This window comes from Coregonus lavaretus (assembly GCF_964263955.1).
Source record: "Coregonus lavaretus genome assembly, contig: HAP1_SCAFFOLD_575, whole genome shotgun sequence".
Lineage (NCBI taxonomy): Eukaryota > Metazoa > Chordata > Actinopteri > Salmoniformes > Salmonidae > Coregonus > Coregonus lavaretus.
Window position 1 is genome coordinate 215,353 of NW_028156223.1, and position 24,165 is coordinate 239,517.

At 42.9% G+C, this 24,165-nt stretch overlaps 2 protein-coding genes across 3 annotated transcripts; both read right to left on the reverse strand.

Annotated features, from left to right (window-relative positions):
* Positions 1-924: 924 nt before the first annotated feature.
* LOC311126598 (phospholipid phosphatase 2-like) lies at positions 925-18,748 on the reverse strand. 2 transcript variants are annotated; one of them, XM_084200592.1, is made up of 8 exons: positions 18,508-18,588; positions 18,290-18,369; positions 4,522-4,673; positions 4,354-4,440; positions 4,048-4,223; positions 3,905-3,962; positions 3,623-3,799; positions 925-2,638 (listed from the first exon to the last, which is right to left on the reverse strand). In XM_084200592.1, exons 2-8 carry the CDS (start codon positions 18,354-18,356, stop codon positions 2,453-2,455), a joined length of 903 nt encoding a protein of 300 aa, XP_084056718.1. In that variant the 5' UTR covers positions 18,357-18,369; positions 18,508-18,588; the 3' UTR covers positions 925-2,452. The 2 variants fall into 2 exon arrangements, with proteins under 2 accessions (XP_084056718.1, XP_084056717.1); XM_084200591.1 differs by having other exon boundaries at positions 18,290-18,748.
* Positions 18,749-20,050: 1,302 nt separating this feature from the next.
* spmap2 (sperm microtubule associated protein 2) lies at positions 20,051-21,962 on the reverse strand. Its single transcript, XM_084200593.1, has 7 exons — positions 21,880-21,962; positions 21,708-21,769; positions 21,382-21,448; positions 21,155-21,281; positions 20,713-20,869; positions 20,308-20,507; positions 20,051-20,225 (listed from the first exon to the last, which is right to left on the reverse strand). Exons 1-7 carry the CDS (start codon positions 21,939-21,941, stop codon positions 20,184-20,186), a joined length of 717 nt encoding a protein of 238 aa, XP_084056719.1. The 5' UTR covers positions 21,942-21,962; the 3' UTR covers positions 20,051-20,183.
* Between the last annotated feature and the right edge of the window lie 2,203 nt (positions 21,963-24,165).

Here is a 24,165-nt window from a genome sequence, read left to right on the forward strand (position 1 = left end):
CACAGACCATTGGTCTTCCCCCTCCTGGAGAACTACAGGATGAGTACACTTTGGTTCCAGCCCAGCACTAACCCACCCGATTCAGCTAATCATGGTCTTAACGACTAGTTAAATCAGGTAGGTTGGTGCTGGGCTGAAACAAAAGCCTGCAGCCCTGTAGCTCCCCAGGACGAGGCATGGAGACCGCTGTCTTGATGGATGAAGTATGAGAGGGTTAGCTCCAGTGTATGTAACAAAGGGATCAAAGACACAAAAAATACAAACTAATTTACAAATACAAACTAGACTAGAGGGTGGGTTAAAAAAGAACTACAGGACACAAAGAAAACCTACAAATCCCAGGAAGATAACCTGGTTGATGCTGCTGCACACAGGAAATATAAATGAATCATAAAAATGTTTTAAACAGTTGTTTCAGTGTTTCCTGTTAACATAATTGAAATCTAGGGAACTACACAGTAATTATTTATCTCTGTTAAAACTGTCTAATCCTCCATACTTTTAGTACATTGTAATAAAATACAAAGTTAAAATGCATGTGCATGTGAGTGGTCATATAGACATACATATCTACTCATATACACCAGTGGCGGCTGGTGGGAGGAGCTATCGGAGGATGGGCTCATTGTAATGGCTGGACTGGAATAAATGGAACAGAGTCAAACGCGGTTTCCATATGTTTGAGGTGTTTGATACCGTTCCATTAATTCCATTACAATGAGCCTACACTGATGTACACACTTCTCTCACACAGACAGCCCCTCGCAGGGGCGTAGGCATGGGGAGCGAGGCCCACCCAATCACATTGAGCAAAACAATTTATTTTTTTACTGCTCTTTCCTTGTCATTGTTCAAAATGGGACCTTATTTGTAGAGCCCGACCGATATTATCGGCCGATATTAGCCTTTCACAGAAATATTTTTAGCGGCCTTTATTCCACAGATAAAGCGCCAATATTATATACATAGAATAAACAAATACGTCTGCTCCATTTTCAATGGTTGCCTGAAGAGGGCACTCTACCAGCATCTCATTAAACATCATTCAGCCCTAGGCCACAATGTGAGAGACAGTAGGCATGGTGGTTTGACGGTGAGTAGCTTGCCACAGCCAGCATAAGTAAATAATCAAAAGTACACTTCACCAAGCAAGCAGCCCTGTCCTCATCACATTCTCACTTCGTTAACGTTAGCTGGCTAGCTAGCCAGCAAGGTAGTTAGCTTAGCTAGCAATCTGTGCTATGTATGTGCCAACACTGGACTGGCGCCAAAGCAAACACTTGTCCTTGATACAAAAAGAACACTGATACTGTCAGGGCCTATTATGTTAGCTAGTGGGCTAATTTAGTTAGTTTTCCAAAATATGCAATCTTCAAAAAGCAAGACAGGTGGCGCAGGTCTATCATTCAGGCCATGTGCTTGCATTCATTATGAGATAAGTAGCTAATGTTAGCTAGCTCGCTAAACTAGAATGTGACAAAAACCAGTGCAGCAAGAATTTGCCTGTATAAACATTTTCAGTCATCAGCGCATGCCATTTGCAGTTGAAATTTATAGCCAATACATTTTGTATTGAATAACAGTGTAATGTACATATGGTTTCTGTAAGAAAACATTGTCGTAATGAACAGCTAGCTTGTGCTTGTCATAACGTACTCTCATTGCAAGGTTGCCATAAAGTGTTTGTTTACATGACCTTTGACTGTTGTAAACACTGTATTAAATCTACTCACCCTTACGGTGGTTTAGCACAAACACTTTTTCATACTTCTTATCCACTGCCATAGATAGACATTTTGACCTAAGAAGGTCAACTAAACAAGTTTTGTATTCACTGTCATATTTATAGAGAATATAATTGATTTTTGGTGGATATCCTGTAAACCAAATACAATGTTCTTAAATAATGTTAATTCTAATATTTAGTTAAGAAATCATCATTTAGAGTACCTGTTAATCCTTTGAAGCACAGTTTGTGAAAAAAATAATAATTTGTTTTTCATTCAACCTCTAAAAAACAATATCTGTGACTTCTACCTCCCTAAAATTGGTATCGGACCCAAAAATAAAATATCGGTCGGGCTCTAATTATCTGTCTTTTTACCTAAACGTGTAAACACCACCAATTCATAGCAAGCTATTAAACTGCACATTTTCCTCTGCCCCATGGCAAACTTGCATGAAATTAGCTTTCAAAACAGCAACATTTTCTTTCAGTCTCACGGCAAAATTTGTAGAATAGCATGAGATTAGCTATAATACTGCACATTTCTCTCTTTGCCCCATGGCAAAAGTACAGGAAGTTAGCTCCTTTCCCCAACAACAACAAAACATTATAATATTTTTTTTTAAAGGCCCACCCACCGAATTTCTGTCTACGCCACTGCCCCATGGTTGCCGTGATTGTTGTGTAGAGTTGTGTAGTGGTTGTTGTGTAGTTGTGTGTCTGTGTTCAGGCTGTGGTAGTGGTGTAGTTGTAGTGGTTGTTGTGTTGTGTGTCTCTGTTCAGGCTGTAGTTGTGTAGTTGTGTGTCTGTGTTCAGGCCAGGTTTGGCCTCTAGGTCTTCGTCTTCAGCTGTCTCTGGTCGTAGGCAGCGAGGAGGGGGGCGGAGCTTAAAAAAATCAGAGACGTAGCAAACCTGAGAGAAAAGGATAGTTTATAGTCAGTAGTGCTGAGCGATTACTGCTTTTTGAGGTCAGTTCGATTATTAAAAAATAATTATGTTTTCGATTTCGGTCACTATTGTTTTTTAAAACATTAAATGCACTATGCATTGTGGGTTGAATGCTGTAACACAGATTAAAACAATTAATAAAAGTCCCATGATGGTAGTGACTGCCCATTACTGCTCATCACTTATTAACCACAATTTATTCACATTACTTTAATAAAATCTCAGATGTTGTGTATATTACATTTGTTTTATTTGATGACTTTATTATTTCATTCCAAGTCATCATCTCATCTCTATAGAGCTGCTGCCTATGCTGTCTGACAAAATCCCTATTTTAGTAGTTCTTCAAAGTAAATAAGGCATACTTTTATGACTGCTTAATACCAACTATCAATCACTTAGATCATGTATTTTCTGGAAACTACAACTCCCTACTACATCGCACAGTTCGGCTTGATCTGATTTATCTCTAGAGAAACTGCGCAATGTGTGCATTGAGCTAACAGAAGAAAAAAAAACGAAATGGAATTCAAATAATTGAACCGACATCAGTCAATTAGTTGTTCAAAAACCGAAAAATTACAGACATTTCGGTTAATTGCTCAGCACTAGTAGTCAGACGTGTACAAACACACAGACACACACACACCTCCTACAACCCCCTACACACACACACCTCCTACAACCCCCTATACACACACACCTCCTACAACCCCCTATACACACACACCTCCTACAACCCCCTATACACACACACCTCCTACAACCCCCTATACACACACACCTCCTACAACCCCCTACACACACACACCTCCTACAACCCCCTACACACACACACCTCCTACAACCCCCTATACACACACACCTCCTACAACCCCCTATACACACACACCTCCTACAACCCCCTATACACACACACCTCCTACAACCCCCTACACACACACTCACGTTGAGCACAGCGATGAGAGTTCCCTGCAGCAGTCCCACCAGTACGTCGCTCCAGTGGTGTTTGTAGTCGCTAACCCGTGTGTATCCAACATACACCGCAAACGCCACGAGGGAGAACTGCACTGTGGGTCTGACCAGACGAGTCCACTTCCCCTGCATACGGGCTTGCACATACAACTATACACACAGGACATATACACAGACATGAATCGTCATCTCACGTGTGTGTGTGTGTGTGTGTGTGTGTGTATGAAACTCACACAAATATAAAAAAACACTCACCGCTAGAAACAGCATGCTGTACATCCCAAAGGCAGAGTGTCCGGAGTAAAACGACAATCTGGAACATAGAGGACATAAACTCACGTTGACATTGTATGACATAGCAAGAGAAGAAAGAAAGACGGACAGAAAGACGGACAGACCTGGACTCTGTGACGTTTCGAGGGTTGCCAGTACAGTTGAGTTGCAGCATGTACCCAGAACACACAGTGGGATTACACACAGACAGGAAGTTAGGGCGTGGCCTGCCTATGGTGAACTTGGCCAGGTCAGTCAGTGATTGGCTCACAGCTGCTCCAAACAGGAAGGTCCCCACCACCTAGTAGAGGCACAGCACAGGCCAATTTAACCACTTTCCCAAACCAATGAAATTGGGAAGAGGCAGCTAGCCAATCCAAGCTAAGACCACATATTGTCGGCCCAAAACTATGGCCTGTGTTCCAACTGACCTTGTAGAGAGCTGACATGTACTGGTTAAAGTTAGAGTTGGAGTGGAGACGCTTGGAGTACACCAGGTACGCTTCTCCTGTAGTTATCTATGGAGAGAGAGAGAGAGGCAAACTCATAGCATAGTGTGCCATTTTGTACATAACCATCGAGTTGTTCATCAAACTTACTATGACCATGGAGGAGGTGATGGTGACTGCAGCCATTGCCCTGTGAGAGATGGTGTCTCTTCTGTAAGGATATCTGATGCTCTCGTCATCACAGTAGATACCCCTCTGGTACGGACTGAACATCAACGTCAAGACCGCTGACGGAAGGGCCGCTGGGAAGGAGGGAGAGAGATAGGAAGGGGCAAGGAGAGGCAGAGAGAGGAGGGGTGTCAGAGTGGGTCAAGGGAGACGGTATCAACATGGTGCTGAACTTGTCTCTGTATAGGCCTAGGTGAGGTTGAGGTTTAAGAAACTGGCTCAACAGGCTCTGACAGACATGTTTAAATCTATCAGCTGGACAGGAACTGTGAAGGCACATCTAGGCACTTATTGGTCAGCAGTATATCAGTGACCTCTGTCCCCTGGAGAGGAAGCTGCTAGCTGCTAGCTATCACCACACACACGCGCTCCAAAGATTGTATCGTATGACGATGCCTAGAAACTGCTTCTCCAATAGAAATCCCCAATCACGCTTGTAGGCGATGTCATGGCAACATTGGCTAGCTAAGCTCAGAAACGTCATCGGGTCTAACGGTCGTCTCGATCCGAACTGCGCATTTGCAGGCCGTCAAATCAAAATCACTTTCACACAAGGTTGGAGTAATAACACGTTCAGCTATTTAAGACATCTAGGTTGTGCCTTTAGATTTAGAGAAAATTAACAGCTAAGGAAGCATTTTTCACTTCTCCCATTGACTTCCCAAACCCCTGTCTGGTCTGTTGAGTCTGCTTGGCGAAAGCGTTCCTGGAAGTATTGCAACGTTAGGCATCTGGGTTTAGATCATCTCTGTGTGCGCTCTGATGCTCATGCACACACACACACACTCCCACACAAACACATCCATCACCATAGATACGCTGTTAGGCATAACAGCCTTAAACTTTCCCCACTGAGCTCTGCTGACAAGGGCATGGGAGCTGACTACCGGACGTGACACACACACGCGCATGCATGCACACACAGAGAATGGGACATTCATTGTGTATTTATTTATGCACAAAGTTATCATGAGAAATTCCCTTAAACTGATCTCTCACGGAAGAGACCTTGGACTTTTCCTTTAACCTCGCTCTCTCTCTCTTTCTTTCACTCCCTCGCTCTCTCCCCATAGTTCAGTGACTCACAGACCAGAGCAGAGAGACTGGCACCAAGATAGTTTTATAGTCTGTCTCTTAACTGACAATACAATGGTGTACACACACACACACACTCTCTCTCTCTCTCTTAAATCTGACAGGACAAAGGTTTTAGACACCCTGATGCCAGGAACTCTGTAAACTTTAAAATCCTTTTCCTGTTTTCATGAACCCTGTCACTAGACAACATGCTCCCCTGATGCAAACTGAACTTCCACCAGTCATATACTGAACAAAAATATAAACCCAACATGCAACAATTTCAAAGATTTTACTGAGTTACAGTTCATTGAAGGAAATCAGTCACTTGAAAGTTGGTGGAGGAGTATTTCTCCAAATCAGTAAATTGAAATCAATTCATTAGGCCCTAATCTATGGATTTCACATGACTGGGCAGGGGAGCAGCCATGGGTGGGCCTGGGAGGATATAGGCCCACCAACTGGGGAGCCAGCCCCACCCAATCAGAATGAGTTTTTCCCCACAAAAGGGCTTTATTACAGACAGAAATACTCCTCAGTGGGTGGGCCTGGCTCCCAAGTGGGTGGGCCTATGCCCTTCCAGGCCCACCCATGGCTGATCCACTGCCCAGTCATGTGAAATCCATAGATTAGAGCCTAATGAATTGATTTCAATTTACTGATTTGGAGAAATAATCCTCCACCAACTTTCTTCCACACCGATCTCAACAAACCATTTCTGTATGGACCTCGCTTTGTGCACGGGGGCATTGTCATGCTGAAATAGGAAAGGGCCTTCTTCAAACTGTTGCCACAATGTTGTAAGCACAGAATTTCTAGAATGTCATTGATTTCCCTTCACTGGAACTAAGGGGCCTAGACCGAACCATGAAAAACAGCCCCAGACCATTAATTCCTCCTCCAATAAACTTTACAGTTGGAACTATGCATTGGGGCAGGTAGCGTTCTCCTGGCATCCGCCAAACCCAGATTAGTCCGTCGGACTGCCAGATGGTGAAGTGTGATTCATCACTCCAGAGAATGCATTTCCACTGCTCCAGAGTCTAATGGCGGCGAGCTTTACACCACTCCAGCTGACGCTAGGCATTGCGCATGGTGATCTTAGGCTTGTGTGCGGCTGCTCGGCCATGGAAACCCATTTCAGGAAGCTCCCGACGAACAGTTCTTGTGCTGACGTTGCTTCCAGAGGCAGTTTGGAACTCGGTAGTGAGTGTTGCAACCGAGGACAGACAATTGTTTACGCGCTTCAGCACTCTGCGGTCCCATTCTGTGTGCTTGTATGGCCTACCACTTCGCGGCTGAGCCGTTGTTGCTCCTAGACGTTTCCACTTCACAATAACAGCACTTACAGTTGACCAGGGCAGCTCTAGCAGGGCAGATATTTGACGAACTGACTCGTTGGAAAGGTGGCATCCTATGACAGTGCCACATTGAAAGTCACTGAGCTTTTCAGTAATGCCATTTTACTGCCAATGTTTGTATATGGAAATTGCATGGCTGTGTTTCTATGGTTATAATAAAGTGCATTCGGAAAGTATTCAGACCCCTTGACTTTTTCCACTTTGTTACATTAGAGCCTTATTCTAAAATTGATTAAATTGTAGTTTTTTTCTTCATCAATCTACACACAATACCCCATAATGACGAAGCATACAGGCTTTTTGAAATTTTAGCCTTGTGTAGGTCTACAATCTTGTCCCTGACATCCTTGGAGAGCTCTTTGGTCTTGGCCATGGTGGAGAGTTTGGAATCTGATTGATTGATTGCTTCTGTGGACAGGTGTCTTATACAGGTAACAAGCTGAGATTATGAGCACTCCCTTTAAGAGTGTGCTCCTAATCTCAGCTCGTTCTGTATAAAAGACACCTGGGAGCCAGAAATCGTTCTGATTGAGAGGGGGTCAAATACTTATTTCCCTCATTAAAATGAAATCAATTTATAACATTTTTTACATGCGTTTTTCTGGATTTTTTGGTTGTTATTCTGTCTCTCACTGTTCAAATAAACCTACCATTAAAATTATAGACTGATCATTTCTTTGTCAGTGGGCAAATGTACAAAATCAGCAGGGGATCAAATACTTTTTTCCCTCACTGAATGTAAATACGTTATTTCTGTTTTCTATTTTTAATACATTTGCTAAAATTTCTAAAAACCTGTTTTCGCTTTGTCATTATGGGGTACTGTGTGTAGATTGATGAGGAACAACATTAATTTAATCAATTTTAGAATAAGGCTGTAACCTAAAAAAATTTGGAAAAAGGGAAGGTGTCTGAATACTTTCCGAATGCACTGTATGCGGACCTAAGCTTGTCGCCTGCATTCCCGCCTTTGGGACAACAACTCACATTGTTAGGGCGGAGACATGAGCATCTCGTCATTATATACAGATCTCTGGTTTCAGCCAGTTGCGAATTAGAAAGGAAATAAAATCATTCAAAATACTTTACCAGAGAGCTTGACTTAGCCATAGAGGATCATTAACTTGTTTTAAAAACAAAATGTGGAATGTTTCAAATCAGAAGTGTATAGGCTATTTGGGAAGCCATCAATCTGGGCAGCGCATGTGGCAATAGGCTTAGCGAAAAGCATCTATAATGTGTTTTGAGTATAATTTAAAATGTTGAGACAAGAAGAAGGGGAGGGGTGTGTTGGGGAGATATGGGCATCTCTCTCCAGAATGCATGCACTCAGCTCTCCAGAATGTGCTCCTCTGTCTCCCACCAGTTCTTGCACATTCATTGTTTCATTTGTTTGCCCTTTGTTTATTTTGATAAATTCCCCATTACAATTTGTAACCAGTAGGACTAGTAAATTTACCATTAATCCCCGTCATTTGGTTACATACATTTCTGTTAATGCATGTACAGTGCCTTGCAAAAGTATTCATCCCCCTTGGCGTTTTTCCTATTTTGTTGCATTACAACCTGTAATTTAAATGGATTTTTATTTGGATTTCATGTAATGGACATACACAAAATAGTCCAAATTGGTGAAGTGAAATGAAAAAAAGTACTTGTTTCAAAGAATTCTAAAAAATAAATAACAGAAAAATGGTGCATGCATATGTATTCACCCCCTTTGCTATGAAGCCCCTAAATAAGATAGTGTAACCAATTAACTTCAGAAGTCACATAATTAGTTAAATAAAGTCCACATGTGTGCAATCTAAGTGTCACATGATCTCAGTATATATACACACCTGTTCTGAAAGGCCCCAGAGTTTGCAACACCACTAAAAAGGGGCACCACCAAGCAAGCAGCACCATGAAGACCAAGGAGCTCTCCAAACAGGTCAGGGACAAAGTTGCGGAGAAGTACAGATCAAGGTTGGGTTATAAAAAAATATCAGAAACTTTGAACATCCCACGGAGCGCCATTAAATCCATTATTAAAAAATGGAAAGAATATGGCACCACAACAAACCTGCCAAGAGAGGGCAGCCCACCAAAACTCACGGACCAGGCAAGGAGGGCATTAATCAGAGAGGCAACAAAGAGACAAAGATAACCCTGAAGGAGCTGCAAAGCTCCACAGCAGAGATTGGAGTATCTGTCCATAGGACCACTTTAAGCCGTACACTCCACAGAGCTGGGCTTTATGGAAGAGTGGCCAGAAAAAAGCCATTGCTTGAAGAAAAAAATAAGCAAACACATTTGGTGTTCACCAAAAGGCATGTGAGAGACTCCCCAAACATATGGAAGAAGGTACTCTGGTCAGATGAGACTAAAATTGATCTTTTTGGCCATCAAGGAAAATGCTATGTCTGGCGCAAACCCAACACCTCTCATCACCCCGAGAACACCATCCCCACAGTGAAGCATGGTGGTGGCAGCATCATGCTGTGTTGATATTTTTCATCGGCAGGGACTGGGAAACTGGTCAGAATTGAAGGAATGATGGATGGTGCTAAATACAGGGAAATTCTTGAGGGAAACCTGTTTCATTCTTCAGGAGATTTGAGACTGGGTCGGAGGTTCACCTTCCAGCAGGACAATGACCCTAAGCACACTTCTAAAGCAACACTTGAGTGGTTTAAGGGGAAACATTTAAATGTCTTGGAATGGCCTAGTCAAAGCCCAGACCTCAATCCAATTGAGAATATGTGGTATGACTTAAAGATTGCTGTACACCTGCGGAACCCATCCAACTTGAAGGAGCTGGAGCAGTTTTGCCTTGAAGAATGGGCAAAAATCCCAGTGGCTAGATGTGCCAAGCTTATAGAGACATACCCCAAGAGACTTGCAGCTGTAATTGCTGCAAAAGGTGTCTCTACAAAGTATTGACTCTGGGGGGGTGAATAGTTTGCACGCTCAAGTTCTGTTTTTTTGTCTTATTTCTTGTTTGTTTCACGATTAAAAATATTTCGCATCTTCAAAGTGGTAGGCATGTTGTGTAAATCAAATGATACAAACCCCTCCAAAATCAATTTTAATTCCAGGTTGTAAGGCAACAAAATAGGGAAAATGCCAAGGGGGGTGAATACTTTCGCAAGCCACAGTATTAGTAATTTACCATTCTCATTCTCAGAGTGGAAACGTTGTTTGCAGAGTTCAACCTGCTACACTTGTGAGAAACAAGTTTTTATTTATTTCATAACCATAATTTAGGGAGCGCCCACGCCTGAGCACACCAACCTGCTGAGTTGATACAATGTTGCACTTCACTAGCCATAGCTCAAATCAAGACTGATAGAAAGGCAGGCAGAGTAGAGATTCATGCAATTGAAATAACCAGAATTTTCATCAGGATATGTTCTACTGTTTTTATTTTGTCGGCTTTAGGCCTATGTATTTTACTTAGTTGATGATGGAAGTTATTGGCCTACTTGCTGCATTGGCCTATAGGCTATCTCTGAGTTCCATGCGCTCATTTCTTCCAATGGATCACGTTGTAGCCTATCAATGTGTCCATATGGCAAAGGCTGGCGCTCTTGCATTAGTTTAATTTTAACTTTTAGATTTTTATTACGATTTTTAATGATGAACCATGTGACAATAGTTTTGAGAAACGAAAAACGTTATTATTGAAATGAAACTGTTCCACGAAAATGCAAATACAGTATAAAAATCATAACTGGCACGCAGATAGGTAGAAATTGTATTACTTGTAAGCTTCCCCAAACTTGAAACTCACAAGCTGTCTTTATCATAATAGGCCACCATTGTAAATAATAATTTGTTCTTAACTGACTTGCCTAGTTAAATAAAGGTTCACTTTTTTTTTTTTTAATAACAACCATTAACAACCTTTGTGCAAGTGCGTGCACACAGGAGGTCCCGTGAAAAAAACGGGCCCGCCTATAGAAATCAAATGCCCATCCAACTGATTCGTTCTGGCGCCGGCCCTGCTCACACTGTCACTCATCAGCGGCTTATGAACAGCATGACTATTTGGTCAACCTTAATTCCGCTAGGTCAAGCGTGCACTCAGCCACTTTGAAGTGTACTAACTGGTATTTACTTTGAGGTCATGTCGACTTTGTAGGGTGCTAGGATAACAGTTAGATAAGACAGCTCTCTGGAGAATAGTGGTGAGGGTGAGGTGTGAGTGTGCATGTGTGTGTATGGGTGGGTGGCACTCCGCTGCAGTGCCAGAGAAATAAACACACACAAACATATAATTTTTGTAATCTCCAGTTTTATTCCAGTAAGGTTGTTGCTCCAGTGTTATTGTAGCCAAGGGTTGGGTTGAACCAAGATTGTTCCTCTCTCCAGAGAGTGGGCTGAGCTGGCTTTGATAAAACAAGGGAGGAGAAAGGGGAGTGTGTGAACAAATAGATGCAAGATTAAAACGCCAACACTATTAAGACAATGTCGTAACAATTGATTCAGTAAATCTGGAACTGATTTTGAACAATTCAACCCTGTTGAATGGCATATATTGTAACAGAACTGGTGACGACCTGTACCTGGGATCCAATGGTACTGGAGACGTTTTAATGAACCCAAAGGAAAACTGATTCAAGTATTCTCTTCGGTATCTTCTGAAGAGGTTAGTTTGTAGCACACATCTCTACCTTCCTCAGCGATGTAGGAAGAACAACGATGTTGCACAGACTCAGAGGGCTGTGCGTTTGTGTGTCCAGTAGAAGACACAGGAAGGAGAGTCCATAGTCTGTCTTCTTTAACCACCTGCCCCACACAGTGATCTTGGCCTAGGGAGTATGTCTTCAGTAACAGAATGGACAGCGCGTTCAGAGAGAAAGAAGAGGGGATAACATTGTTTCACTCTTTCACAATCTCATCTGGCTAGATAGAAACTTCCAGATTCCTCCCTGAGAAAACAAACATGGAGGAATGTCTAGTGAGATATGACACATGATCAACTTCCTCCTGACCTCTGTCCTCACAGGAAGGAGGAACCTAAGAAGTGTTCCTGTTATTCTCCAGACTAGAAGCCAAAAAACGTACACAACCCTACTGTCCTACTAGTCACATCCAACAGCTACAACACACACACTCACACACACACACACACACACACACACACACACACACACACACACACACCGCTTGATTAAATCTAGACAATAGAGAGATTCCAATAGGGAGACAGATCAGGAAGAGGATCAGTACTCTATGGCTGTAGTAATCCCGCTGTACTGTCAGAATCCTGGTTATTTTCCACACAGGAAAAGTCTACACCCCCCCGCTTCCCTCGCTCTCTCACACACACACACACACACACACACACACACACACACACACACACAAATAGTTGTCAGAGAGATGGTGTGTGTGTGTGTGTGTGTCAGTAAAACAGCAGGAGAGTATCTTCTGTAACTCTAGTTGTCAGCAAAACCCAGAAAATCAAACAGATAAATAACAAACTAACAACAAGTTGGTATCAGTCTATAGTTTGATGCTGATGCTCTTCTTAACCCCAAGTCACATAAATAACAGTAATAACTCAGACAGAGCAACGGCAGCTGTTTTAGGTCTCATATTTCACTTCCAGAGAAAGTTTGATGACCCAAGGTCTTTAAAGGACTGTGACCCCCATCACAGCAAAGTTCCGGGAAGAAAGTGAAAAACATTGACACAATGTGAAACTTCCTTAATTTAGATTCCTTAGAATGACCCTTAGAATGAACATGATCATTGTCTTCCAATCACATTCTTCCAGAGTGTGTGTACAGGTCTTACATCAGCAATCTGACCCATTCACACAATCATCAGTCAATATTGAACGATCTAAAAGGTCCAAATGAAGGATGGATATGTCAGGCCCTGTTGTTATGCACATATCAGCAGAAGGGATGATTGCTTGGTTTGGGTGGCATTTGGTTGGTATTTTTGTTGAAAGACTGTTGCAGAAAGAACTCAATGTGCCTCTGTGTGTGCGTGTGTGTGTGTGTGTAAAGTGTCTGTCTGCAGTGATAACAAGGCAAAGGACAAGGGGCAAAGGAGAGGAGAAAATAGTAAAACAGAGAGAGAGAAAGAAAGTGGATCGAGAGACAGTGAGTAAGAGAGGGAGGAGAGGGAAAGAAAACATGAGAGAGGAAAAGCTTTGTCAGATCTGCTCCAGTTTGTGGACTCAGCACATTCCTACCATATTAATTACACAGTGAGGAAGCTGGGCTATGCCCTTCAAACACACACTAACAAAACACACATGTATGCACACACACACTAAATAAAACACACACAACCCTGTCTTACTCTTATCTGAACTGGGAATAAAAAAATCCCAATAGTTTTCTTATCACTAATTGTAGACTGATTACTGCTACCCCTTAGACCACTACAGAGAGAGAGAGAGAGAGAGAGGGGGGAGGCAGACGAGATGAAAGGAAAATAAGATGGAGAGATTGAGGGAGGAAATAATGAAAGAGGAAAAGAGAGGGAGTGATTTTACTGTCGTCAGACCCCAGCCCAGACACAGCCCTCAGTGTCAACAAACATGGTTATGCCACAAGGTGATGTCGTCTTGCATTACCCATCTCATATGTATATACTGTATTCTATACTATCTTAATAATGTTTACATATCTTGGATTACCCATCTCATATGTATATACTGTATTCTATACTATCTTAATAATGTCTACATATCTTGCATTACCCATCTCATATGTATATACTGTATTCTATACTATCTTATTAATGTTTACATATCTTACATTACCCATCTCATATGTATATACTGTATTCTATACTATCTATTGCATCTTAGCATATGCCACTCTGAGGACATTGCTCATCCATATATTTATACACTGCTCAAAAAAATAAAGGGAACACTAAAATAACACATCCTAGATCTGAATGAATGAAATAATCTTATTAAATACTTTTTTCTTTACATAGTTGAATGTGCTGTCAACAAAATCACAAAAATTATCAATGGAAATCAAATTTATCAACCCATGGAGGTCTGGATTTGGAGTCACCCTCAAAATTAAAGTGGAAAACCACACTACAGGCTGATCCAACTTTGATGTAATGTCCTTAAAACAAGTCAAAATGAGGCTCAGTAGTGTGTATGGCCTCCACGTGCCTGTATGACCTCCCTACAACGCCTGGGCATGCTCCTGATGAGGTGGCGGATGGTCTCCTGAGGGATCTCCTCCCAGACCTGGACTAAAGCATCCGCCAACTCCTGGACAGTCTGTGGTGCAACGTGGCGTTGGTGGATGGAGCGAGACATGATGTCCCAGATGTGCTCAATTGGATTCCGGTCTGGGGAACGGGCGGGCCAGTCCATAGCATCAATGCCTTCCTCTTGCAGGAACTGCTGACACACTCCAGCCACATGAGGTCTAGCATTGTCTTCCATTAGGAGGAACCCAGGGCCAACTGCACCAGCATATGGTCTCACAAGTGGTCTGAGGATCTCATCTCGGTACCTAATGGCAGTCAGGCTACCTCTGGCGAGCACATGGAGGGCTGTGCGGCCCCCCAAAGAAATGCCACCCCACACCATGACTGACCCACCGCCAAACCGGTCATGCTGGAGGATGTTGCAGGCAGCAGAACGTTCTCCACGGCGTCTCCAGACTCTGTCACGTCTGTCACATGTGCTCAGTGTGAACCTGCTTTCATCTGTGAAGAGCACAGGGCGCCAGTGGCGAATATGCCAATCTTGGTGTTCTCTGGCAAATGCCAAACGTCCTGCACGGGGTTGGGCTGTAAGCACAACCCCCACCTGTGGACGTCGGGCCCTCATGGAGTCTGTTTCTGACCGTTTGAGCAGACACATGCACATTTGTGGCCTGATGGAGGTCATTTTCCAGGGCTCTGGCTGTGCTCCTCCTGCTCCTCCTTGCACAAAGGCGGAGGTAGCAGTCCTGCTGCTGGGTTGTTGCCCTCCTACGGCCTCCTCCACACCTCCTGAAGTACTGGCCTTTCTCCTGGTAGTGCCTCCATGCTCTGGACACTACGCTGACAGACACAGCAAACCTTCTTGCCACAGCTCGCATTGATGTGCCATCCTGGATGAGCTGCACTACCTGAGCCACTTGTGTGGGTTGTAGACTCCGTCTCATGCTACCACTAGAGTGAAAGCACCGCCAGCATTCAAAAGTGACCAAAACATCAGCCAGGAAGCATAGGAACTGAGAAGTGGTCTGTGGTCACCACCTGCAAAACCAGTCCTTTATTGGGGGTGTCTTGCTAATTGCCTATAATTTCCACCTGTTGTCTATTCCATTTGCACAACAGCATGTGAAATGTATTGTCAATCAGTGTAGCTTCGTAAGTGGACAGTTTCATTTCACAGAAGTGTGATTGACTTGGAGTTACATTGTGTTGTTTAAGTGTTCCCTTTATTTTTTTTAGAAGTGTACAGTGAGGGAAAAAAGTATTTGATCCCCTGCTGATTTTGTACGTTTGCCCACTGACAAAGAAATGATCAGTCTATAATTTTAATGGTAGGTTTATTTGAACAGTGAGAGACAGAATAACAACAAAATAATCCAGAAAAACACATGTAAAAAATGTTATAAAGGGGGTCAAATAAGTATTTGACCCCCTCTCAATCAGAAAGATTTCTGGCTCCCAGGTGTCTTTTATACAGGTAACGAGCTGAGATTAGGAGCACACTCTTAAAGGGAGTGCTCCTAATCTTAGCTTGTTACCTGTATAAAAGACACCTGTCCACAGAAGCAATCAATCAATCAGATTCCAAACTCTCCACCATGGCCAAGACCAAAGAGCTCTCCAAGGATGTCAGGGACAAGATTGTAGACCTACACAAGGCTGGAATGGGCATAAGACCATCGCCAAGCAGCTTGGTGAGAAGGTGACAACAGTTGGTGCGATTATTCGCAATTGGAAGAAACACAAAAGGACTGTCAATCTCCCTTGGCCTGGGGCTCCATGCAAGATCTCACCTTGTGGAGTTGCAATGATCATGAGAACGGTGAGGAATCATCCCAGAACTACACGGGAGGATCTTGTCAATGATCTCAAGGCAGCTGGGACCATAGTCACCAAGAAAACAATTGGTAACACACTACGCCGTGAAGGACTGAAATCCTGCAGCGCCCGCAAGGTCCCCCTGCTCAAGAAAGCACATATACAGGCCCATCTGAAGTTTGCCAATGAACATCTGAATGATTCAGAGGAGAACTGGGTGAAAGTGTTGTGGTCAGATGAGACCAAAATGGAGCTCTTTGGCATCAACTCAACTCGCCGTGTTTGGAGGAGGAGGAATGCTGCCTATAACCCCAAGAACACCATCCCCACCGTCAAACATGGAGGTGGAAACATTATGCTTTGGGGGTGTTTTTCTGCTAAGGGGACAGGACAACTTCACCGCATCAAAGGGACAATGGACGGGGCCATGTATCGTCAAATCTTGGGTGAGAACCACCATCCCTCAGCCAGGGCATTGAAAATGGGTCGTGGATGGGTATTCCAGCATGACAATGACCCAAAACACACGGCCAAGGCAACAAAGGAGTGGCTCAAGAAGAAGCCCATTAAGGTCCTGGAGTGGCCTAACCAGTCTCCAGACCTTAATCCCATAGAAAATCTGTGGAGGGAGCTGAAGGATCGAGTTGCCAAACGTCAGCCTCGAAACCTTAATGACTTGGAGAAGATCTGCAAAGAGGAGTGGGACAAAATCCCTCCTGAGATGTGTGCAAACCTGGTGGCCAACTACAAGAAACGTCTGACCTCTGTGATTGCCAACAAGGGTTTTGCCACCAAGTACTAAGTCATGTTTTGCAGAGGGATCAAATACTTATTTCCCTCATTAAAATGCAAATCAATTGATAACATTTTTGACATGCATTTTTCTGGATTTTTGTTTTGTTATTCTGTCTCTCACTGTTCAAATAAACCTACCATTAAAATTATAGACTGATCATGTCTTTGTCAGTGGGCAAACGTACAAAATCAGCAGGGGATCAAATACTTTTTTCCCTCACTGTATATTCTTATTCCATTCCTTTACTTAGATTGTGTGTATTAGGTTTTTGGTTGTGGAACTGTTAGATATTACTTGCTAGATATTACTGCACTGTCGGAACTAGAAGCTCAAGCATTTCGTTACACTCGCAATAACATCTGCTAACCATGTGTATGTGATCAATACATTTGATTTGATTTGATTTGTTAACAAGGACCAGCTTGCTTAACTGTTAAACAACCCTACTCTCTCACTCACTAAATACCACGGGATAAAGAGTTAAATAAAGCTTAAATAAAAAAATAAAATTTTGAAAATAAAGATAGCAAAGGATTGTGGCAGGAAGACAAAGAGTGGGGGATTGGGGGAAGAAAGAAAGGGATGGAGAGGGAAAGAGGTGGATGGAGTGGGAGATGGAGAGAGGGAAGGAGACTGTCCACCCAAATATCTATTCTAAACTACAGATCCTGTAGACTTGAGAGTCCAGTGCAAGTCCCAACATGCAAACCCCGGCTCTACACACAGCAACCACACTGGATGCCACAGGGCAAAGCCCAACAAACAGGACACTTTCCATGGAAGGCCAGTCAAAATAACAGGTATTCCGTTACAAACGCGCGCGCACACACACGAGCCATTACAGCTTATTTTTAAATGGTCATCATAAATGTATTTTAACTGTGAAATAGTAAACTTACAATCATAGTAATTGTGACTATGCATGTTGTGTTAGTATCCCATGCTGACTGATGACTTTAGCCTACAATCTATTTGAATCAATAAAGATCAATGTTACACCACTCCACCAGGCACTGTGAACACCTGTAATGTGCTGACAGACAACGAAAGAATCAATGAAACAAGATATAACACGAGCAATGCTGACTCTCTATTCCTATTACAATACTATTGCAGTGTGTGTGTGTGTGTGTGTGTGTGTGTGTGTCTTTCTGTGTGTGTGTCTGTGTGTAACACAGAACACCTGTTCTTCTTACTGGAAAGTGTCCTGCATGTTGGGCTTTGCCCTGTGGCTTGTGTGTGTCGCTTGCCTAAACATTGTTTACAAAGTCCCCCACCTTCTCAGTCTTATCCAGTATTTACCCAATAAACAACTATTTGATTGATTTATCGGTGGCTAGTGCTACCCTATTGCGTTGGGCATGTAGACGGCGGAGAGAGCGTGGTGTCCTTCGGTAATACAACAAATAATGTTATATCAGCCATGTTATTAGAGAGAGAGAAATAGGGCACTTACCGACAACCACACAGAGAACATCAACTAGAATCAGCATATTTTTCTTGTGAACTGGTAGTTCCGTCATCTTCACTCTTCTACTTTCTCAGAAGAAGAATGATCAAAATTGCATAAACGTTATTGGGAGAAGTTTAGTTGCAGAGGTAAGATAAAAATAGTGTGAACAAAGAGATTTGCTTGTTCTTCCGGATTTCGTTCCCGTAGCCTACCTGGCCTACCTGTTTAGGCCTACGCTCTATAGGTGAGTCGGGGAAAGACGCGACTGCAGTCTACACCACACACACTGAGTGTCCAGCGCTGTCAACGCACGGAAATGTGTGGGTAGCGCATTGTCCACACGCAAGCAGAGATAACAAAAAAATGAAATCGTTTCCTTTGTGGAAAATTGAGAATGGGCTACTTTTTCCTAGTGAAGGTGTGTGTGCGTTTACATTCTCTCACTCTCCACTCCCCAGATCTGACGTCAGCGCTATTGTGAAATGAAAAGTGAATCGGGCAACAGGGAGGAGTCAGAGGATGAAGAGATAAAGCCGTGTTGCAGCAACATCCAGAAAAAAAGAAGAAATAAGTTGCAAGATAATTGAGATGGATCATGGAAGATTTAGGCTTTCTGATAATATATCAATAATTATAAATAAATTAAATGACTTTTACCCCCCACACCCATAATTGTTTTTGTTGCCTCAGGGCAACGCTGTGCCATTAGGGTAGGCTAAAACACCAAGGAAAATCAGATACAGAACATTTGTTAAGTGAAATATAGTAGAAACAAGCACTCTTTTCATAAGAAAATACATGTTGGGCATAACCTAGTATTTCACTGCTTTTCCAACCTGATTCTGGGGTACATTCTTCTTCGCTGTCACTGTCCTCAAGCTGACTGTCCTCACTATCAGAGGGTATGATCCTACTGCTCCATTATGCTCCTTTCGCCCATAGAATGTCCCTGTGTCCATTGCCTGTACATGTCAGTGGTTATGTTGGCAAAAACATTGACCAAGGCCATCATTTTACATCAAATTACATATCTTTCATTGAGTATGATATTGCATTGAAAAGTAGCCTAAACTCAACTTAAAAACGGGAAGCATAGAAATAATGCACATAGAACAGATCTACCACTTCTTAGACTTGCTTTCAACATGAATGACAGATCTGTAACTCATATTTCTATGTGAATTTTGTTGAGTTACAAAAGTTACATATTGCAGCTTTAAACATGCAAAATAATTAAATGTATCTTACCCTTTGCTCACACCATGTAGTCAAATGCATTTTTTGTTCTGCTTCCTGAAAGAAGTTCCCTGCCCCAATTGATATGTCATACCAACTTCTGCACCTCATTGGATTGTTTACAGACATGTCATCACACATTGTAAGAATTTAAAACAATTCACATGGGAGGGTGTAAGGGAGAAAATGGTTTTCTGTTGCCTGAGGGCAACTATGTGCAGTAGAGGGTTAACAGGAGAGGGAATATTCATTAAGGATATGACATGCTTTTTGCAGGTTTCCTACATCTGTCACCTACTACAATTACACACTAAAAGATAAGGTACACTTTTACATTCAGGTGGTTTTCGCTTCATGTTTGTAATGTGCGTTGTAATGTTCTAGGCCCAGGACAACTCCCCTTTGGTGACAGAAAATCACTTCAGTTCAGTTGAATGAACAGCACGCTGTTGAACGTTGCAGGAGTAAACAATCCACCTTCTAAAGCCAGTGGTCCCATTGGACCAGATAAAGACCCAGCAACATGTCTCACTGATATCATGGATTGTCTTTATTATGGAGCAGTGGTGATCAGGGACATAGACATGCTGTATAGGAGATATAGTATCTGAAGAAGAGGCGGCCGGAGGTACTGTAGAGGTGTGAGATGAGATGCATTTGTCTATTTGCCCTTGCATTTCCGCGGCAGGGGCAGACAAAGCTCCTGTAACAAACAAACAGACAAACTAATGACATTTAAATTAAATTATTTTAATAAATTAGTAAATGAGAGAAACACAGCTCACCTGTAGGCGCGGCGAGGCGCTAGCGGAGCGTGCAGCTAGGGTAACAGTGTACGGGTTGTAGCCTTGGAACAGCGCCTTCCGCTGGTTGGGACGTGAAAGGACATGCACCCTCTCACTGGCTACTGCCTTCCTCACCGGCCCCGGCACTGGCCAGCTGACTGGACGGTCCTGGGCGTACTGGGGGTGGTCAGACTTAGGGACTGGGAGAGGGGAGGTGGGGTGGGGAGGAGGAAGGAGACAGAGAGAGTAATGGAGAGAGAGAGTGTGTGTGCGAGACAGAGGTAGATAGAGTACCAACAATTTTCAGGCAAAAAATGAACACTACATGTACTTTGCAATGTTGTTAGGTGGCCGTTATTAAACGTTACTGTGTGAGGTAAATACGAGGTATTCTAAGTGTCTTACTTGCGAGGAGCTGTAGTCGGGAGGAGGTTGCAGCTGGGTGGGGGGGTGCCAGTGAGGTCTTGGACAAATGGGGCGAATAGAGACCCTGCCTCCGCTTGGGACGGGCCAACTGGCAGACCCTAGGACTGGCTACTGCAGTCTGCACTGCTCTGCTCAACTAGAGATATATAGAGCGAGAGAGAGACACACAAAGAGAGGAAACAAGAGATAGATAGATAGATAGATAGATAGATAGTGGTCCTCTGTAGCTCAGCTGGTAGAGCACGGCGCTTGTAACGCCAAGGTAGTGGGTTTGATCCCCGGGACCACCCATACACAAAAAAATGTATGCATGCATGACTGTAAGTGGCTTTGGATAAAAGCGTCTGCTAAATGGCATATTATTATTATTATAGACCGAGATAGAGTGGGTTATAAATTGAGGTGTGTGTGTGGTACTCACTGAGGCCAGCAGGGGGCGGTCAGGTTCCCAGCCTGCTGTTGGGAGGCGGGGTAAAGCCAGAGAACACACTCTATTGGATGGACAGGCCCTCAGAGCTGCTACACTGACCTCCCATTGGGGAGATGATCTGGAGCGGGAGGAGAGGAGAGTCATCAAGAGTCATCATAGACATCATGCATTATACACATCATTAACATAAATAATTATGATACAATATGAAGTCTTACCTGCTCTGTTCAAACCCAGCATTAAGCAGCTTCCTGCTACACAGCTGGGACCAGCGGGGCGTCAACTCTACAACAAAAACAATAATATTAAAAAGGTCATTATAAAGTCAATTATCCACAACACAAACATCAAAGAGACAGAAAGAGAGACAGGGGCCGGGAGACTGAAAAAGGGATAGGAACAGAAAGAGAGTGGGGTAATTGTTAGATATTACTTGTTAGATATTACTGCACTGTCGGCGCTAGAAGCACAAGCATTTCACTACACCCGCTATAACATCTGCTAAACACGTGTATGTGACAAATACAATTTGATTTGATCTTACCAAATGTGGTGGTGGAGCAATTTCTTTCAGGTGGGAGTTCATCTAGCCAGTAGACTGACCGGCTGGAAGGAAAATAAGCAGATGATCAGTCTCTGTGTGTGTGTGTGTGTGTGTATGTGTGTGTGTGTGTGTGTGTATGTGTGTGTGTGTGTGTGTGTGTGTGTGGCAGTACCGGTCGGGGAATCGGAGCAGGTTGGGTTTGGGCTGGGCGAGTTGCTCCATCCGGGTAGCCATGGATACGTGAGCTGTTGAAGCATAACACTAAAATGTCTGTTTATTGTATTTCCCTTTAAATGTCTCTGAAAATAGTACACACAGTAGGCTACACACACCTTTTCTTCAATTGGAGACAAGAGCAAAGTCAAAGGGGTAACAATAACACCTCATTATGACATGGAAATAGCCCAACAATGGCATAAACATGACATAAGAGCTGTCATGACCACTGTCGTAGTCCCGTGTAGCTCAGCTTGCAACGCCAGGGTTGTGGGTTCGATTCCCACGGGGGACCAGTATGAAAATGTATGCACTAACTGTAAGTCGCTCTGGATAAGAGCGTCTGCTAAATGACAAAAATGACCACCACTTGTAAGAAAATAAGTTGAACTTTCTCTCAACTATGCGCCAAATACTTTTTTTTACTACAACAGCAGGAAAAATGCACCTTGAACAATGATCACATAGGCTAGTGAGTCAATGCATGAGTACACAGTATTAAACAGATACGTTTTTATAAAGTAAACGCAATAGGCCCTTTTCACGTGACGTCAGACAACTTCCGTTCTGCCGCGATGCAGGTTATGTTTACATCCGGTGTCGCTTAGGAACGCTTAGCTAGTAGCACATCATTATGGAGTTCACCCAGTCCCTTTCACATCTGCCACCAATACGACTTAACGACGTAGAACGACTTGCTGACAAGTGGTCCCTTACTTCAAGATCGAAGCTTGATAAAGGCTACAAGTTCTTCGTTGAAGGTTACCTGTTTGATTATGAAGGTACGTGTTTATCTTTATTTAGCTTAAATTAGCCCTATGCTAGCGAAGGTTATGAGCTGACGAGTTTCTGTTTTGCAGCCTCTTTTTAATATTACTGCTGTTTGTATCGACCGTAAGATAAGAGTCAGTAATGTATTAATGGCTAATGCTGCGCCCTTTCTCCCAATCACTGTATTGAAACAGTCTCAAGTGTAGTTAACGGTGAGGTGACAGTGAGAGGGCGATGTTACAGGTCCATGAAGAAAAATGAGGAGGCTCATCGGCTTCAGGTTTCTCAGATAAACAGTTCTCTAACATTATGATAAGATAGGTTAAGATAGATAAGTTTTCTTTTTGTTGTGTTTTGCTGCGGTTGCAGATTTAATAAGAATGATTCCACAAAGTTCCACTGTGGATCAGTTTGTTTCTCAGTCTGAGCTCTGATTTTGTATCATTAAACTTAATACACAACGAAATTCTTACAAACCGATGTGGGTTGTTGACGGCAATAAAGACTGGGAAAGATTCTGTGATAACTCAAAATGTTCAAATTTTCGATAAGACAGGGAAACCGTGAAAACTCAGATACGGGAATTTCTGTTTGAACAAAATGGTACACTGCAATAGCATCTTCTCGAAGATTGTGCCATGCTTCGGTGTTGGATGGGATACTGTTGCGATACAGACACCGGGAGAAAAGAAACAGCTAAATTAACATTCAGCTTTGACCAGGAATCAATATTTATCTAGCTATCATGCACAACAGTATTTGAATAGGTGAGTTACTATACATTCATGAATAAACTAACTGCCTAACAAAGGGTTAGATAGCTAGCTAAGTAAACTTGTTACATTACAGCCAGGCAGCAATGTAACGCTACCTTTTAACGTTATCGGTATCTGGTACTAAGTTGTTGTTAGCTAACGTTAGCCCACTTTTAAGTAACTAAGGCAGTGAACAATTATGAATTAACAATAACGTTAGCAAGTTACAAACCATTGCATATACGTAAACATTATTACTCTTAACTTTACTAATTTAACTTAAACGTACCTTTTGGAATTTCTTCAAGTAGCTAGCTTGCTAGTTAGTGGTCAACAGTTGTATTTTCGTTGAGAAGTCTCAGGTTACGGGCGAACGGAAGTGAAGTTAACCTGCTACGCGGAAAGGCGGAAGTTAGATGACGTCATCGTGAAAAGGGCCTATATCCACGATTAGCAGCTCAAAATATTTGCACACGTTATCACGTTATTCTATCACGTAGCCTACCTGCCACTTCCTCGCAATCAACTTGGGGTGGTTCGTAAATTCACTCTGGAGTGCCAGAGTGCGCTCTGTGCGTTCGTAAATGTAGAGCTTTGTCAGATTGTCCATTCATTCAGAGTGCACACAGGACTCTCTGGCCGAGGAGTGTGGTTGATCCGAGCGTTCTGACCTCACAACGTCAGTCAAGCACCCAGCTAACTGGCTATAGTTGGCT